The sequence below is a fragment of the Centruroides vittatus genome, unplaced genomic scaffold, assembly GCF_030686945.1.
Source record: "Centruroides vittatus isolate TY-2023 unplaced genomic scaffold, ASM3068694v2 contig_2073, whole genome shotgun sequence".
Classification (NCBI taxonomy): Eukaryota; Metazoa; Arthropoda; class Arachnida; order Scorpiones; family Buthidae; genus Centruroides; species Centruroides vittatus.
The window spans coordinates 490,007-510,237 of NW_027121287.1; the positions used below are offsets into that span (position 1 = coordinate 490,007).

General features: G+C 27.5%; 1 protein-coding gene across 11 annotated transcripts in view; it reads right to left on the reverse strand.

Annotated features, from left to right (window-relative positions):
* The window catches only part of LOC136970639 (microtubule-actin cross-linking factor 1-like), a 157,372-nt gene that overhangs the window by 3,788 nt on the left and 133,353 nt on the right, over positions 1-20,231 (reverse strand). For 8 of the 11 annotated variants that reach the window (XM_067265096.1, XM_067265090.1, XM_067265089.1 and 5 more), the window contains 29 exons: positions 19,760-19,986; positions 19,474-19,680; positions 19,009-19,128; positions 15,200-15,526; positions 14,911-15,117; positions 14,541-14,769; positions 14,181-14,407; positions 13,880-14,104; positions 13,686-13,787; positions 13,403-13,573; positions 13,169-13,324; positions 12,894-13,094; positions 12,585-12,713; positions 12,158-12,328; positions 11,903-12,058; positions 10,229-10,435; positions 9,802-10,088; positions 9,384-9,543; positions 9,101-9,298; positions 8,680-8,952; positions 8,391-8,579; positions 8,030-8,202; positions 6,587-6,716; positions 6,413-6,457; positions 6,144-6,261; positions 5,101-5,213; positions 4,785-4,898; positions 4,551-4,668; positions 3,486-3,655 (listed from right to left, as the gene is read on the reverse strand). In XM_067265096.1, the coding sequence (XP_067121197.1) occupies positions 3,486-3,655; positions 4,551-4,668; positions 4,785-4,898; positions 5,101-5,213; positions 6,144-6,261; positions 6,413-6,457; positions 6,587-6,716; positions 8,030-8,202; positions 8,391-8,579; positions 8,680-8,952; positions 9,101-9,298; positions 9,384-9,543; positions 9,802-10,088; positions 10,229-10,435; positions 11,903-12,058; positions 12,158-12,328; positions 12,585-12,713; positions 12,894-13,094; positions 13,169-13,324; positions 13,403-13,573; positions 13,686-13,787; positions 13,880-14,104; positions 14,181-14,407; positions 14,541-14,769; positions 14,911-15,117; positions 15,200-15,526; positions 19,009-19,128; positions 19,474-19,680; positions 19,760-19,986 (5,150 nt within the window). The other 3 variants (XR_010880010.1, XM_067265095.1, XM_067265098.1) reach the window with 2 other exon arrangements.

A 20,231-nucleotide genomic window follows, 5' to 3' on the forward strand; every position in this document is an offset into this window, starting at 1 on the left:
AGCATTAAATAAAATAACAATAACAATAATAATAATAATAAAATATGATTGCATTTCTTTCTAGTTTTCTTATCAGAAAGTAATTTGAAAATTTCACTGAAATAAAAATATATTAAACAATTTATTAATGATTTAAAGATAAATTCAAACTAAAAATAAATTCATTAAAAAATTATAATCAATTCAAAAATATTTTGAGATATCAATTAATAAATTAAAAGACAAAATTACAATTGGGTTTATTTTTTTTAAGGACAACACTTTATTAATTAAGGCAAAATTAATTAATTTATATTTTTATATGATTCAAATTAACTTTTTTCAATGGAGATGCACATTATCAAAATTTTAATATTGAAAATGTGTATTAATTAGAATTAATTAATAATTTAACTTTTTAAAATTAAGATAATTTATAATTTATAGAGCTCATTCAAATTTAATAAAAAGAAGTTAAGTATCTTGATTATAGCATAAAAATTGTTTTATAATATAACAGATATTTAAGTTAAGATAATTTTTTTAAATTAATTTTTTGTTTAGGATAAAGTTTTTGAGATAAAGCAATTAATAACTTATCTGTAGAATCGAAAGTTTCATTGTTTTTTAAAGAAAATAATATGTAAACTCAATGGATTATCATTATCCCATTTCAGTTATTGTATCTTAAGATATGCAATTTTTATTTATTAATTCATAGTTTATAAATATATAAAAATATACTAAAATAATTAAATATATTTAAAATAAAAATAATAATAAGAAGAATAGATTTTTTGGTTTGCAGCATTTATTTATAAAGTTAATATTCTTTTTTAGTAGTTTCTGATTCAATTAGACTTTGATTCTGGTTTTTAAGACAAATAATAGAAATGACTAAATATTTCCTAATATTTGATAGAAATTATATCAAAATAGTAAGAAATGTAACTAATTTTCAAATCTATACATTTAGTTACATTCATCATTCAACTTATATACCAAATAATGGATAAGAATCATATTTACATCTTTCAAATAGTTCTTAATTGATAAATGTAAAAATATAATATTAAAAAAAGAATTTAGTAACGTAAAATAATTTGAAATTTCTCTTTTCTCTGTTTTGCTAACTTTAGTCTAATATAATGAGTACTAAATTAATCAATGAGTTAATAAAACATCAAACACCTTCTATCACTGAGAAATGTTTATTTAACGAAACGCTAACGTTTTCGGCCTCGTAGAATAGGTCAGAGATGGGCAACCTGCGGCCCACAGTCATATATTTTGCAGCCCGCGTTGTATAAAATATTAATACGTATATAAATTTCCCAGCTTAATTAAGGAAGTATGCAGCAAAAATTCAAACGTTATTTCCTACAGCTTATGTATATGAATAGTTTTCCGCAATGAATTTAGTAAAAATTAAAACAAGAAACTGGCTAACGGACACGTCGAATCTAATTTAAAGCTAGCAGTGACTAATATTTAACCAAATATTTCCGATATATTACGTTTACGTCGGTGCCAGAAGCTATATTAAGTATACCTATGCTAATTTATAATTATATATGAATAAAGAATTTTGATTTACCGACATTTTTCCCCTCTTTTCTCTTGTGTGTGGCCCGCGTCAGTTCAAAAGTTTCGAAATGTGGCCATTAAATAGAAAAAGGTTGCCCATCCCCGGAATAGGCCATCTTTGGGTGTAATTGAATTCGAAAGCGTTTTAAAATTGTAATGATGGGACATCCAAACATTATACATTCAAATTTAAAATGAAAATAATAAATAAATTAACAAATAAATAACAAAATAAAATATACTAAATATACTGAAGCAACAATGATATAAATAATATAATAAAATAAAATAAAAATAAAATAAATACATAAAAAAGCATCAAAATATAAGGTTAGGTACAGACTAAGAATTTTTATATTTTAATTTTTCTTTTATGTAGAATTTCTGTGCAGAAGCTAATCCATCCGCATTCCTGGCATTAATACAACCATCCTTTAATTTACTTTTATAGATTTCAATTTTTTCTTCGTGCAAAGCTAATGATGGGGAATGCATGGTCTTGAGGAATGTATGGTACAAGCAGAGGACTCGGTAGTTAAATGGAGTGAAACAACTATCCTCGAGACCGTGCGGTCCCCATCATTAGCATGGCACAAAGAAAAAATTGAAATCTAAAAAAGTAAATTAAAGGATGGTTATATTAATGCCAGGGATGTGGATGGATTAGCTTCTGCATGGAAATTCTACATAAAAGAAAAGTTAAAATATAAAAATTCTTAGTCTGTACCTAACCTTATATTTTGATGCTTTTTTATGTATTTATTTTATTTTATTATATTATTTATATCATTGTTGCTTCAGTGTATTTAGTATATTTTATTTTGTTATTTATTTGTTAATTTATCTATTATTTTCGTTTTAAATTTGAATGTATAATGTTTGGACGTTCCGTTATTACAATTTTATAATATGTTCGAATTCAATTACACCTGAAGATGGCCTATTCTACAAGTCTGAAAACGTTCGTTTTTCGTTAAATAGACAGCGATAGAAGGTATTTGATGTTTCATTAAGTGTTTAAAAACGCTGAGTTTCATATTTACTTAATCAATGAGTTTTTAACAATGGGTGAAGATGAAGGAATGCTAAAGTTTTAATGGTCCATCATTATGCTGGACAGACAAATGTCAGTTCCCCTGTTCGTACTTTGAAGATGGTCCATTAACTGGGTCAAAAACATTAGCATGCTTTCAACTTCATCCACTGTTAAAGGCAGAGTAATTCAGCAGATTAACTATGGAGGCTACTTCACCCCATGTAATGTATATAATGTATATACAAAATTCATATAATGCATTCAATAAATCCCTATATATGGGGATTTATCTGAATATTAAACTAATTTTCCATAATAAATAAAGAATCTAGCATGATATATGTTACTATAAAGTTTGAGATCCTTGTTCATCTCAAAATCATTAATAATAATTGATTTGTTATGTATTATTTTTAAAATATATCAAAAATTTTTATACACATATTTATTAATTTTTAGTTATCTTTCCCTTAATTAGTGAATGTGAATACATTTAAAGTGTAGTCCTGAAAAACTGTAACCCAAATTAAAAAAGTTAATTCTGATGCAATTTTAATATTTTTCTTATGTCAGAGTTATGTATATTAATTTTTAGTTACTTTTAAATTATTAAATAATCAAAGAAATACATTCATACTTCTATAATAATTGATAATCACAAATATATTTTAATACAAAAGTAAAAGCTAATTTACAACTAAAACATGCAAACAAAATATGCAGTGCACAATAAACATATAAAGCATTATATTTATTAATTCAAACTGTAATTATTTTTTCTTTAAAATTTCAAAATTAGTTATTTCAATTCCTATTTTAACCACAGCTAACATTTTTGATAAGGCTGTGGCAACAATTAAATTAATATTTATTGCCAACCAACCTTGGTAATTGGACCAGCGGAAGAACTGCCTGTCCGTGAATAAGGTGTCCCGCTCTGTGACGACTGAGACGAATTAGGGCTTGGCTTGGATTTGAAAGGGGTCATGGATTGGCTCACTCCTTCGGCCAAAACAAATTGTTCCCTCAGTTCTACATTGGTGCGCCCCTTAGCTGTGAGTGGCACACAAAACAAACAACATGCAAATACAATTCATGCGGGTATGGGATAAACTAAATAAGTTTTGATTTTATTATATAACTTCACAATATTTATATACAATACAAGAAAAAGGGTAAAACAAAAAGAAAGAAAAGTGAGTGGTGCTTTAAAGAACATGCAGTTAAATGTAAAATTGTTTAGAAAATAAAAATTAGAAGGGTAATTATTTATAAGGCTGTTTCATCAGTTAATAAAATAATTACATAAAATAGACAGATGACAGTGATTGCTATATAACAATGATGTTAATCACACATCACCTTTAGTAATAGTATTACTCTGAAGGGCAGTTCTGTAAATAATTAGTTTAGTTAGTTTTAATGCTTCTTCCCTCCGTCCTGTGACAGATGAGAAATTGATATAAATAAGCATCAAAGTTAGTAAATAATAAGAAAAAAAAATTAAAATTTTATATTTAAATTTACTTTAAATAGTTTAATATAGATAAAAAGCATTGAATAGAAAAATAAAGAAAGAAAAATATTGCTATCAACTAATTTAACATAAAAATTAAGTCTATTAATAAATATTTATAATATTAATACATTAACATTAAACAATTAAATTTTAAAAAAAAGGAACTGCAAATTAATATTTACATCACTAATACTTTTTTATTTTAACTCAAAGATTAATTTATGTGAAATTTAGATTTAAAAAAATTAGGTTCTTGAGGAATCATGCAAATTATTATATTTTATACTACGCTATATCATAATTTATTAAATTTTAGTATAAAAAATTAATTTTTTTTCTTGAATTTAAGTTAAAAATAATTTGTTATGGTTTATGAGAAGGTAAATATTTTAACAGACAACAGTAATATCAATATTCAAAATAATATACCTCTACAAGGATCGTTCTTCACCAAAAATTCATCTAATGCTACCCAACCACCACCAACTCTGACCATAACAGTGCTTCGTAGTATACGAACTAATCTCAATTTTTGTGAATCACCAAACTAAAATATTTGAAAAATACTTTATTACTAGAAATGCCATTTTAACAATGAAAATTTAAAAAAAATTAAATTTTTTTTTATATTAAAGGATAATAAAATATATTCAAAATACATACCCTATATTTTCCTTCTCCAACCTGATAAACTTTAAACCTATGTACACATGTACATTTGGCAACTTGTCTCTGTACTTCATCTTGAATCTTTTCTGCTTCTGTCTTTGGTCGTCCCTAATTATAATTTTTAAATTATATAAATATTCTTAATCAAATTATCTAATATTTCAATAATACTGTTCAGATTCAAACAATGATGAGATGAAACTTGTTTCATCCAACTTACACAAATGCTATTGATTATTTTTTGAATAAAAAAAACTTATAAAAATAATTAATGCATTTCAAGCCTATATATGTAAATTTTATATCATACCTCTCTTTCTGGCCTTAACGTTTCAATATATTCATTGTGATCAACGTAGCCATCTCCATTGCGATCAAATATATCTGCAACTCTCTCCATTTCTAGACGACTAGTAGGAAATTCTGAAAAATAATAATTCTTAGTAAGTGACTCAGATTAATAGCAGTTAATGATTATTGTATACTTCAGAAATAGATATAAATTTTTGTTTTATGTAAATTATAAACTTTGATTATTGTAATTTCTAATTTATGTTATATCTTTCTGCATCATGGGGTTTATCCAGTATGCTAAGAAATGAATAAAGCTTTGTTTCAGTAATGACTTATACATCTGTAAAATATAACTTTTCAAGCTTCAAACACTTGTCTAACTGCTTAATTACAGGTTATCGGTAATTGTATTATGAAATAATTTTCAAAAATAAATGGACAGTAAACAAATTATTTCATTTGTTCTAATATAATTTAATTGCAAATTTAGCCTAATTCAAAATGTTCAATGCTGTAAGTGAATAAATGTAAAATCTTTATCAACATTAATCAATAAATATTTAGATGTATAAAACGAAAATTAATTGGTAAATTTTAAAGAAATGAGTTAAAAGTGATACCTATTTATAGCAATATATAGAATGATATCAAATTTTGATGATCTCAACAACAATAAAAAATAAGAAATCAATTAATTCATTTAGGATTTGTAATAAATGTATTTGTTAATTTTTATTTTTACTTTAATGTTAATGTTAACACCTGGGTATGATTTTTGTATACTTGTTCTAATATTTACTGTTCCAACAATTTTAAAATATTTAAATTCAATCGTTTAGCATTCTAATTCAATCAAGCATTTTTGACCTGACAAATATCCTATTAGAATCAAAAATGTTTGTCATAATGTATTTATATTAAATTATACTTGCTGGTATATTTTGAATGTTTTTGTTGGTGTTATTTACTAGAATCTGTCAATGGTTAGTGTCAGATTAATATATTCTGTATTATGTGTATCATCATATGCAATTGTTAAATACAATTTAAAATATTTACTTGATTTCAAAATGCCTTGAATAAATTCTTCTTTTGTGACTTTTCCAGCATTGTTTTTATCTATTTTCTTAAAAAGATCCATTATCCTGGATTTTTTATTATTCATCCATCCAAGGAACTAAATAAAAACGAAATATTTAATTACAGAACAGATGAATAGCATTTAATAAATTATACAGTAATAATATCTGTAGTATTATGAAATTAAAGTAAGATTAATTATACATTTCACAGCAAACTAAAAAAATTTAAAATATGTCAAAACTTACTCTTCTTCTCCATTCATTGAAATCAAAGTTTTTAATTCTCTCTAACTGTAATAAAAAAAATTATTTTAAATCAGAATTAATTTTTATATTGGTTAAAGTTTATTTTTTTACATAAATTATGATTAAAATATTCTAACAAGAAAAAATAAAATGTAAAATTAATTTATACTGAACCTCCTTCAAATAATTGTATTTGTCTTGGAGTCTGCGTTGTCGTTCCATAGCTAACAGCCATACGTTACGCCATTTTTCAACTAATTCTCTGGCTCTTGGGTGTTTGATATGTGGTTCAACAAGTTGTTTTCTATTTTTAAATAAGTTAAAAATAAAAATATATTAATTTATACATATATATATATATACTTAATTAATACTAATCTGTATATATATATACAGATTAGTACACAAATTTTGTTTAATAATTTTGTCTTAATTTTAATATTAAAACTGCATTAATTAAGTGAGTCTGTTTCAAAAAGAATAAAATCATATCACTGCGTATATATCACAAAAGGTACGTACATAGGCTGCTTTTTTCAACCTCCAATTGTCCATAAAAAAAAAAACAAGTGTAAATAACAAAATGAATTTATTACCAAAAGTTATGTTGAAAAGTAACCACGTTTGTACCTAATTGACATGAAGATTGAGGCATTTGTCATATCTGTGGATGAGTTTTTCCATCCCCTTGTCGTAGAATATTGCTGCTAGTGAATTGAGATGGCCTTAACAATGTTGTTTTGAAGATCGTTATTAGTCTTGAACCTCTGCCCTTCTGGCCACTTTTTCTGTTCAGGAAATAGATGGAAGTCGCTCGGTGCTAAATTGGGGCTATACGCTGGGTGTTTAAAGGTGGTGAAGACTTCCACCCAGCTTGGAACTTTTTAATGTGTGAAGACTTCCATCTCTTTCCTGAACTGAAAACATGGCCAGGAGGTCAGAGGTTCGAGACTAATGATGATCTTCAAAACAACATTGTTAAGGCCATCTCAATTCACTAGCAGCAACATTCTATGAAGACAAGATGGAAAAACTCGTCCACAGATATGACAAATGCTTCAATCTTCACAGTGATTATATTGAAAAGTAACCATATTTGTACCTAACTTTTGGTAATAAATTCATTTTCTTATTTACACTTGTCTTTGTTTTATGGACCATCGGAGGTTGAAAAAAATTGCCCTCGATAATTTAAGAAAACACTGTTATAATATATTAATGGTGAAATACAGTAAATTCAATATCTGTATGAATATAAAACTATAAGCATTTAAATCCACTAATTTTGAAAGAAAAATAATAACTTTTACATTTTTTAACGTATAATTAATAAAAGACTGTTAGTCAAATAGCTAACCTGACCACATAACTAATAAAAAGATATTTTAAAATTTAATTTCAAAAATATATAATAAATCTAATATACATATCGTATTCCAAAAGAATTTTGGTATGGTAATTGTAACAGTAAATAAAAATATTCAAAACATAAAGAATTGTTAGTTTTCGATTCATAACTGTTTATACTCAAATTAAAACCATGAAAAACTGCATTATCTATACATAGTCAACGCAATAGATAATACATTAATTCTAATATATTAATAATAAACTTACGATGGAGTGGAAGTTTTCGGAACTGCCGGAGAAGGTATTTTATGAGATCGATCTCGAGCAATTCTATCTCGTGTAGGTATTTGAGTTTGTTGAGAGGGTTGTCGCTTACTTGAAAATGCTTTTGTGACTTTTTCTACATCCGACTGTTTTTTTGTCATATCATCCATAAAAATCTAAACATAGAAATTTTAGTTTAATAATTTTAAATTGATTGAATCAATGTACAAATTTATTGTAAAAGATATAAAATATCATTAGCTACTTAATAAAATTGAAACATCTTAATTTTCACATAACAAAAATAATCCAAACTCCAAAAGAATTATAAAATTCACACTAATATTAAGATGAATGTTTTTACCTTATGATCCTTTATAAGTTGTTCTATAATTGTGAGATCATCTGGCAAAGGTTCAGCTTCCAATGCTATTAGATTATTTTCTGCTAATATTAGCCAGGCTAGTAAGTCTTCTAAAAGTTGCATAATGTTTTTCAGTGAATGTAAATGATCTTGTAATCTTTGATCTCTCTGTTTAGCCCATACAACCACCTGAATATAAAGAGATTTAAATGTTAAATTTTCACTATCTACACTTTTAAATAAACTATAATGCCTCATTTTTTGTCAAATCAAAATAGTATGTTATTACCTCTTCCCAACGTGACTGAATAATTGTTATCCAATGCCTTATAACTGAAATACCATTAGGATGACATTTCTTTAAAATAGTTTGAGCTAAGTCTAACGTATCATCTTTTATGATTTCATAATCATTCATTTCTTGCAAAAATTTCTGATGTTCAGCAATCTGCCTGAGAGTTGTTTCTTCATCTTCTGGTAAGGGGCCAATGAAGCGTAATTTCATCTCAGCTTCAGAAAGCCATTCCAATAAAATGTGAACAGATTTATACAATTTTTCTGCCTATAAAAATTTTGATAATATTTTAGGTATAAGAATGTTATGTTTAAAAATATTAAAGTATTTATAAAATTATTGGGTCATTATTTCTTATTTTTAACGTCAAAAATATTTTAAAGTAAAATTTATTAATGCAGAAATTATTATTTACTTGTGCCAAAGCTTCTTGTAAAATCTTATTCTTTTGGTCATTAAGGTCTTTAACAAGTATCCACTTTTTCTGTAGAATATCAAGTTGATAATTAATATTCTCTTTGTCTTCTGCATTTGCAGTTTTCATTAAATCTGAAGCTGTCTTTTGTACTGATTCAACACTATTGTTTCTACTCTTTAATTCTTCTTGAAAGCTCTAAACAAATTACAGTTTAAAAATAAAAATAAGATAAAATGAAAGATCAAACAAAATATTCATAAATAATTTTTTGAAGTAATACCTTGTGCTGGTCCATTAGACTAGTAACTGTATCCAAATCACCATATAAAGATTTATCTTCAGATAATATATTTTGTGCCTTATCTAACCAATCAATTAGAGCTTGAACTGCTTCTTTAAATTGGCCAGAGAACAAAAGAGCTTCTTCTAACTTCCTTTGCCTAATATTTAAGTAAAATAAAAAAATTTTTCTATTCTGTATATGATAAATTTATATTTCAAATATATAAAACAAATTAATCATAAGTCTTTAAGACAAACTCCAAATTTATTCAAACTATTTTATTATTATTGATATAAATTATTTTACACCATTAAACAATCTATTCATATTTCATATCAAGTAGTCCTCAATACATATGTATCAAACTTCTCTTAAATTATTTAAATTAATATATAATAAATTAAAAATATCGTACCTATCAACAGATTTTGTGCATATTTTATTCCATCTTTTCTTCAGTTCATCCATCATATTTTGTAAAATTGGCACATCAGTTTTAGGGCATTTCTCTTTTAGAGTACGACCAATTTTCATAGTATTATCATACAGTCCTTGTTTAGATCCAAGTATTCTTTGGAATTCTTTATGTTTTGATAATTGCTGTTTGATTTTTTGAGGGTCATTTCCGATATGCATTGCAGAATCTAATGTACTTTCGGCCTCATCCAACCATTTTACGATTTCAGTCCAAGCATCATGAAACTAAAATGAAATATACTTTGTTAATTAAAGTACAATAAATGTTATACTGGATTAATCTGTGAAAATATTCAGAAACTTAGGTGTAAATCTGAAATTAAAGCTATATGTTCTAGAAATAAAAAGTAGATAAAACTACTAACTTCTTTTGCCTCTTTGTAACCATGATCTAGGGCACGTGTTCGTTCTGCTGCTTTAGAAACTACACGTTCCCATCGATGCTGGACACTAATGAGCAAATTTTTTATTAAAATTACATCTTGCTTCTGACTGAAATATTTTAGATGAGTTCCTTTCTTGTCAAGATTCACCATTATTTCTCTATGAGAACCTACATCTTTTTGGAATGTCTGAAATTTATAAAAGTAAAATTACAGAAATATTTTTAGAAAAATAATAAATAAAATTTTTAGTTTAAATAAACAATTATCATCAATTATGAAATATTTGAGATTTCAAATTCAGTATATAAAGGGAATGAAACTCATTATTTATACAAATATTCTTGGAAATGATGCTGTTCAGACTATCAAAAATGTAAAACTTGAGAAAAAAACAATCTACAGTAGACCCCCCTATAACACGGTAGATACGTTCCGTGTTATATGAATCCATGTTGTACGAGTCACTTAAATACACGAGCCAATCACAGCCCGGCATGCGTGCAGTTTAGGGGCTACGGCTGTTTGAAAGGTTTTCTTCCATAAAATTAATCGATTCTAGACTAATTTGACTCAACATTTCCAAATCACATATAATTTTTTGGGAATAATCCATATAACTACGCTATAAACAAAAAATTGTAGGATTACTTACCGAGTGTGCACCGTTCGACGATGCCATTACTTAAGCTTGTTCCCGTTGCGGAGCAGCTCATCGAATGGCGGATGCATGTTTCCTGATCAGCAAATTTTTTGCAGAAAAATAACTTAACTTTGGAGACATCATTAATAAAAATATAATTTTTATGGCTGTTGAATAATAAATGTTTTTTAGTAGGTCCAGTGCTCGTTTAAACTCAATGGTTTGTACAATATCCGCTATTGGTCCAGATTCGACCAATACTGTCGAATCATGGTAAAACCGGTACCAATCACGGTAAAATGTCATCGCCGACTCGTGTCGGCGATGACATTTTACCGTGATTGGTGCCGGTTGCGATCGTGTTATACGAACACGATCGCAATTTTTTCATCGTGTTATACGAATCTGTGTTATATGAACCTGTGTTATAGGGGGGGGGTCTACTGTAAATCACACAAATATTTCAATTTTCATTTTTAATAAAATAACAGATAAAACCAACTGAAAGTTTTAGTTTTAAGTCTTATATTTTTAATACAATTTTTAATGTTTTTTCATATTTAATTATATTTTATCAAAAATTTAAAACAAATATTTTGTTTGTATTTTTGATATAATTCATCTTTAATAAATTAAATAAAAATTTTTATTCAAAATGAAATATATAAAAAATGGAAAGCATATAGATTACACATTAAGAATGAAAGAAGTGACATCAATAGCATTAGTACATCTTATTTGGTTAAAATTTTACAATAATCATTGAATATAAGTTTTAATTATTACTACCTTATTTAATGAAAGAATTCTGAGAAAACAATTTTTTCTATCAAAATTCACAGAGAAATTTCTGATAGAAAAGTATTTTTTTAATGCCTAAAGCATACTTAGAAACTTTAAAAATATATTTGTTTTTTTATTAATGAGTTTTATATGATTATCTTAATTATCTCAATAAATCAGATGTAAACTCAAATTTTGATTTGTTCCATTAAAATAATTAATTAACTTACTTTGTGATCTTCAATTTGTTCCATTACCGCTTTCATAATGCGACTAACAGGTTTTAAATTTGTTAAATATTTTTCAGCGTTGGTTAACCAATCAACAAATGATTGAAGTGATTCGTGGAATTCAAGAGCTTCTCTAAGAGCTATTTCTAATTTGATCTAAAATTATAATAAATTTTACAATTATTAAACTCTTGTATATAAAAAATATAAAGTAAACTATCTAAAAATACTCCAAAACAATAGAAGTATTCTTACTTTTCTATCATTGGCTTTATTAAGAACACTATCAGATCGTTGTTTTAATATTTTGAGATTATTTCTCAAATTATTTGTTGAACCTTCACTTAATTGATCTAAATATCTCTGCCCTTGTTGTAAAACAGAATCAACCTTATGACGATTGCTATCGAGGTCATTGTAGAGTTCCTATAAAAATTATTTCTAACATTATCAACAGTTCTAAATAAACAGCACATATAAAATATTATAAATAATATAATATATATGATACATTTCATTCATTCAAGACAATTTCAAGTTTCATACTTTTCAAATAAGAAAAGGATTTATTGTAAAGAAACTATCATTATAATTGCTTGAATATCATACATTCAACAATTTTCATGGTCATATATTTTATAGTATTGTTATACTTTAATATTTCAAAATATATATATTTTACCATAAAACGATTTAATTGTTCCTTAGCTGTTTCTGGTAAACCACCAACAGGTTTAGAAGTAGCTAACTGACTGTCAATTTCACTTAACCACAGCAAGAGGTCTTGTATTTCTTGATTAAATGCTTGAGCCTTTCAAAAATACATTTATTCATATTATTTTTATCATTATATTTATTTACTTCTGAATATATATTGTATACTAACATATTATACATGAGACATTTTGTGTGATGTATATTTTTAGAATTTATTTTATTGATGACTCAATAACTTATTAAAATAATACTATGAGATTATTTGAATTTTTACCTCTTTTAAAGCATCCTCCAATTCACGTTGTCGGATTGATGCTCTATCTTGTAGATTTTTCCATCTCGTATTCAGATCACCTAATTTATTTTGAGTTATGTTAGCGTCTTCACTTCCCTTATTTGTTTCAATAAGTTGACGACCTGCATGGTTAAGAGTATTGACACTTGACTGGTGTGCTTGAATGTCATTTGTAAGTACCTACAAAATATAATATTTATAATTTATACAGTATAGGTAAAATTTGATGTAAATGTTTAATCAAATTTACAAACCTTAAGTTTAGCTAACACCACTTCAATTACTTGTGGATCACCAAATACAGGTTGAAGTTCATCTAAAGTTTTTTCTGTTTTACTCATCCAAATCAATAACTCATCTAATGCATGTTGGAATTGTCCCAAATGCAATAATGCTTTTTCTAGCCCTCGCTACATTTGAAAAGAAAATAATTATTGAGTTAATGCAATAAGTAATTTATCTAAAACTTCAAGATTTCGTAAACATACCTGTCGATTTACAATTCCTTTCAGAAGATCATCCCATCGACGATTTATATCAGCTAACGGTTCACGAATGGCAGTCGCTTGATCGGGCGACGTACGTTCCATTAATTCTTGGGCTTGTCGATTCAGCGATTCTATTTCCACCATATGCGGATCCACTTCCATTTTAAAATCCTAAAATATTCCAATTTTTAATTTTTAAAAATTGAAATAATATATTAATACAATATACTTATGATGGAGTAAGTTACAAATAAAAACTTTTATGATTAGTAATGGTACATACTTTTAAATAGTCAATTTGTCCCTTCACTGCATCAATATCTGATCCAACAGGACCCAAGTTGGAAAACTTATCTTCCACTGTATCCAAGAATTCCAACAGATTCTAAATCGATTTTAACAACAATTTTAATGTCAACTAATAAATTAACAATAATTTATTGGTTATTTCTAATTTCTAATAGTAAGTTTACTAACTTGAAGTGTATCATGGAAATTCATTGCTTTTTCCATTGCATCAATTAGATTTTGTTCTCTCTTAGCATATAAGGTTGTTACATTTTCCCAAGCTGAATCTAAATCTTCAATGTGTTTTTTCACTTCTGGTTTATCTGGTTCTCCACATAATTGCATCAAATCTTGTCCGGCTTGACGGCAGTGATCAACTTCTGGTTTTGTTTGACCAATTTCTTGTTTTATTTCCTAAATTAATTAAAAATTGAATTGATTTAATGTAAGAAATCACATTAATGATTGAGTAATGATTTTTTTTACTTACTTGAAGTACTTCTTGTTGTTGTTGTATGGCACTTGGTTCTACTGCAGGAGGTTCTTGTGCATTCAAGCTTTCTTGCAGTTCTTTCAAAGCTTTCATAACAGCATTCAATTCTTCCCAAAACCTTTCAGCAGCAGCTAAAGCATCTTCTAAGGATTTACCACGATGCCTTGCTGCTTTCTGAATTGTTTCCCACAAACCATTCAGTCGATCTAATTTCTGCCTTATGTCTATTTAAAAATAAAAATTACATATTTTATTCCGGTTTTAATTTTTGAAATTTTATTATTTATGGGATTATAATTTTATAACCGTAATAATGCTAATGAATAAATGATTAAATACAAACTAAAATTAAAGTACCTCGAACGGCTGGTTCATCTGTATTGCCAGCTTTTACAATTACATCATCAGCTGCTTTTTTAACTGCTTCTAATGCAGTGGATCGCTTATCAAGATCTTGTAGAACTGCTTTATTATCATTTATTTGCTCTTGAATCCTATCTGGTATTGCAGAAATTGGTTCAGCATTATACAATTGATCTGCTGTAGAGCTAAGGGCATTTAACATTCCCTCCAGTTTATCTGAAAACTTATTAGAAAAAATTCATGTTATTATGGTACTATTGAAAAAAAAATAAAATTAGTAACAACAATAATAATGTTTTTAAATCTATGAATACAAGAATCTATTAATTTTCATTATATATTTAAAATATATCAATAAATTTACTTGTGATGTTGCTTGTAGGGCTTCTTCAAGAGTATTCTGATGATTACGTAAAATATTTTTCAGTGCATTGTAGCGACTGTTATCTGAATCCAATATTTCTGTTAATTTAGCATTATCTTCTTCTTTACATAATTTCATTAATGTGGTCCCTGTCTTATTCAGTTTGTCTACAAGTGGTTTATGCTCATTTATTGATTGTAATAGTACCTGGAATCATATAATTTTAGTAAAAATGTAACTAAAAAATGTAAAAGTAGCTATTTAAATTTAACTAAATTGATGGCATTACTTTATTTCTTTCTTGTTGTCGTTTTATTTGATTAGAATTCATTATGGGAGCTTCTAATAATTCAGCTTCTGCTTCTATTTCATCCATCCATTGAGATAATTCTGCATGTGTTTCAAAGAAATGTTCGGCCAAAGGAACTGCTTGTTCTAATGCACCGAGCCTTTCTGAACATAGAGTTGATACAACACCACATGTCTCTTTTAAGTTATCTGCTTTATCTCTTATAATTGTTAGATCATCTGTAGACGATTCTCTCATCACTTTCTTTGCTGTTGCAAGAATATCTTTTGCTCTTCCTTTTTGGCTGCTTACTTCTTCATTCAAAGACTATTAAATAAAATGTAAATATTTTTAAGAAACATATTTTATTATTAAATATCGATGTTATAATAAAAATATATATTTTTTAAAATTTTACACAATACAATTAGAGATGTTATAAGTAGATTTTCCAAATTTTGCAAATCATGTATATAAATACAGTAAAGTCTGTAATGCTCCTTATATCTACTAAACTACTGTACAAATCTTTAGAGTTTATACATTTTTACAAAGCATATCATTTAGGATTTCAGCCTCAACAATTACTTTTTATTAATTTATTAAAAAAAAAAAAACATTTTTACAAGAAATAATAACATTTACTTTTCTTGATCTCTTCTAGAGGCAGCACCATCAACTTCTATTACTTTGTGTCTTTCACAATAATATATTCTAAATTTAAAATATTGTATAGTTTATACTGTACAATTTAGTTTTAATGCCAGTTTGGACAGTGTTTTTATTAATTAGTTCATAGCCATAACAAAAAAAAATTTAATGTGTTGTGATCATTAACTATTGACACCCAATAAAAAATAAAATAAAATAAAGCAAGTGTATTAATAAATCCACCAAACACTAGGTTTGCAGGTTCATGCCTGAGCAAAGGGCTTGCTGTGTAAAAATTTTTGGGTTTTTATCATGTATCTAACATCTAAATAGGGACCAGTTTCTCCAGAAAGCCCTCCCACTAGGCATTTCCCTTCACAGGTGTTGCATTGCCTTATTTCAGTGTTTCCCAACCTTTTTCTCATCACAGACCAGTAAAATTATGAATAATTTTACCTGGACCAGTAATTATGTGTGACTATGAATTATGCTTATCTAGAGTTACTGTATGTAACAAAGGATGTAGAGTATGTCACAAATATATAGTAACAAAGTACTCTAGATTACTATTTAAATGTCACCCATAATCAGCCAGCATCAGTATGGTAAACTTCTTTTGCAGACTGGCACCAGTCTATTTATTAACTGGCAGTTGAAAAACAATGCGTTATACCATAAATCTAATCTGGAAAAATAAAAACACATATAAATGGAGGAGAACCTAAAAATCCATTTATATTTGCAACTAACCAGGTTGCAAAGATTTGTCCAAATAATTTCAGTCACACTAATTTTCTTCAAAAATAATAACTTATTTTTGCAATATTTTGTTATATATATGTGCAAATAATTCACACAGGCACAACTAGTTTACTTAAAAAAGTACAGATAAATGCCAAGTTTGACATTTCTAACAGAATCGGGTTAATGTATACATTATCATATATAAATTTGTAATCCCTCATATAACACAGTACTCACATTCCAAAAAAAAAATGCAGTGTTTGCAAATTCATGCTATACAAAAGAACAGACCAACACAAAACATGGGGTTATATGTTCCAGAAGTTAACAAAAATATTCTATTCTTTTTTGTTACTAAGAGAAATACACTGAGTGGCCAAAAAATTAGAGACACCCTCTAATAACAAGTTGCTCCACCTTTAGCTTTGATCACAGCTGATATTCTTCTTGGTATGGACTCAACAAGTTGCTGATACTGTTGCTGAGGAATGTTGGCCCACTCTAACGTAATGGCAGCTCTAAGTTGGGTCAGATTGGATGGTGGCATTTCCAAGCTTTGAAGTGATCTTTTGACTTCGTCCCACAAATGCTCTGTAGAATTGAGGTCAGGGGACTCCAATTTGAGACCAACCAAGCAAGGTGACAAGGTGCATTGTCCTAGTGAAAGTAACCATCTCCATCAGGGAACATTACAGCCATAAACGAGTGTACGTGATTGGCAACAATGTTGAGGTAAGCTGTTTTATTCAGAGATGTGTCTACAAATATCAAGGGACCCAGTGTACTCCAGGGAAATATTCCCCACACCATAATTCTGCTGCCGCCAGCCTGAAAAGTTGTCATTTGGCAGGAGGGGTCCATCAATTTGTGCAGTTTGCACTATATTCTGATCCTGCAATCTGTAAGATGGAGCAGGAAATGAAATTCATTGGACCAGGCTACTTTTTTCTAGTCCTCGAGTGACCAATTTCATCATTCCTGGGCCCACAACAGACATCTTTTTCTATTTTTCTGAGATACCAAAGGAACTCTTGATGGTCTCCTGCTGCTAAAGCTCATCCTTTGCAAAGTGTTTTGTTGTGCATTGGGATATGCTTTGTGATGCACCTGCATTGAATTCAGCTGTAATTTGTCGTGTTGTTGCCCTTTTGTTGCTGCGGACTCTGCGTGCTAATTGCCTTTCACCTCTCTCATTCACCAGCCTTTTTGACCAGAATTGTCCTTATCACTTGAAGATTTTTTCTCAAATGCCACTCTCTAAACACTGTTGGGCAAGAAAATTCTAAAAGAATTGTCATTTCAGAGATGCTGACACCAACTCTTCTTGCACCAACGATCATCCCTTGTTCAAAATCACTTAAATCTCTCGTCTTACCGATTTTGACATTAATTTTCATGATAACTACGTCGTCTGAAGCTGAGCATACCTTATATAAGCAACTCTGCATTGTCACGTCACTCTACATCACTGTCAGACTGATTTACTTTCAAATAAGGGGTGTCTCTAATTTTTTGGCCACTCAGTGTATGTTTATTAAAGCAATTGATAGTTTATTTCCAATCAATAATTAATTAACAGTCACAATTAAAAGTACTGTATTATGCATTAATATTAATTTTGGTTAAACAAGGGCATTTTCTTTTTACAAAGTATCATCATCTCAGCTATTTTGTCAATCTCGAACAGAAGTATTGGCAACATTTTCATATTTTTTATTTTTATCATAAAAATTTTTTATGGATGATGAAATAAAAATATTTTATTAATCAAAAATTTGTACTAGCGGGTCAATTTGTTTGATAGAGTACTGAGCAATTTTTTCCAGAATTTGTGTTTGGATACTATATTGTTCAAGTACTGAGATACTGCTGTATTTTGTTCATTTTTACAAATGAAGTAATCATTCATAGGTAAGTAATACCCTATGGTTAAAAAAAGTTTAACAACATTTACCTAAAAATGTTTAAATAAACTTTACTAAATATGAAGATTAATCTATAAAAAGAAAACATGGTGACAGTCTTAACGGCTAAAGTCTGAAAGCAACAACAATGATACCCAGTTGATAGAAAAGTTAGGACAAGGAAGAAAAAACTTGCATTATCAGTTTTTGTTAAAGTAAACCTGATGAAAAGCACAAAATAATTTGAAACTTTCAATATTCTAAAATCTGTGGGCAAATTTGAGATGACAAGCATGTTTACTTGAATAAAAAAAAAACATTGAATAACAAAGTTTACACTTGAAAATTGTGAAATTTTGTGTGAGGGATTTCCAAAACAGCATTACAGTGAAGCCAAAGGTCATGTTGTACAGGAATATCCCCAATTTTCAAACTGTGTTAGAGCAAAACCGTGTTGTACTAGGGATATCTGTACTTAAATAAATAAAATAGCGATTGAAATCAATTTACCTTTTGTTCTTTTAATAAAGTAACTAATGTATCTAATTCAGGAACTAATGGTTCACATTCAATAAGCTGTTTTTCAATCTCTTCAAACCATTTTAGAAGTTCCTCTATATCTCCAACAACCTTAAAAAGATAAATTACCTTAATTTTAATATTTGAAAATATTTTTAATAAATTCTAATTGTAAAAATACGTTAATCTTTTACTGATTTGGATCATCCAATAATCCAACAATTTTTTAATATAATATTTTAAAACATAAATATAAAACTTATGAAGTAAACAATTATTTGTATGTGTATATATAATTATATATCTTAATTTTGAAATTATAATTGTAATATATAAACATAGTTGCAAACAATATTAGTTAAAATGCATAAATTTCATTTGTTTTTGAGTTTCATTAAACTAATTTCTATTAAATATATGATATATTGATTTAGAAAAATCTTAAATAAAACATACTTCCAAGTTTCTTTGTTTTGACAATGTAATTCTTTCTCCTTTTCGCTGTACTTGTTCGCAAATGACATCAAATCGTCGGTTATTTTGCGAAACCAAATTTTCTATTGTAGCGGCTTCGCTTCCAGGTGACAATTGACATAACTTGGAACCAATGTGATTAACTGTTTCCAAAACTGTGCGATACTCTTGTATTTCACTTTCGAGATTCTATACCAATAGAAATAAATTTTATTAGAGACTCGTTATAACATAATTATTATCGAGTAATATTTATAAATTAATCTACCTTTATAGTTGTTTCTTGTATAGAAAGACTGGTTGTTTCCAAACCTTTCAAAAGTTTTTCAGCTTCTTCCATCCAGTTAGTAAGTTGGTCATGTGAAAAATGGAACTTTTCAACTAAAGGTAAGGCATTTTCTGCTTGCCTCAATTTATCATTTACACGATTCACCAAATCAGTAAATTTTATTTGAAGAGTGTCTAGTTTTTCTTTCATTTCGATAGCATCATCACCTTTATAATAAAATAAAAAATAAATTATTGTTCATACTCAAATAAATATTTACTAAATACTTTATTAAAATTAATATTAGATAATATTAAATACTTTATATTATCTAATATTCATCAAATAAAATACATAATAATATACTTCCATTCTCTACTAAAAAATTATTAGTCTATAAATAAAACAACCTGATGTAATCCGGTGGTTGTTTGGCTTTATGAAGTTATCAGGTTTTGTGTGGTTTGTTTAT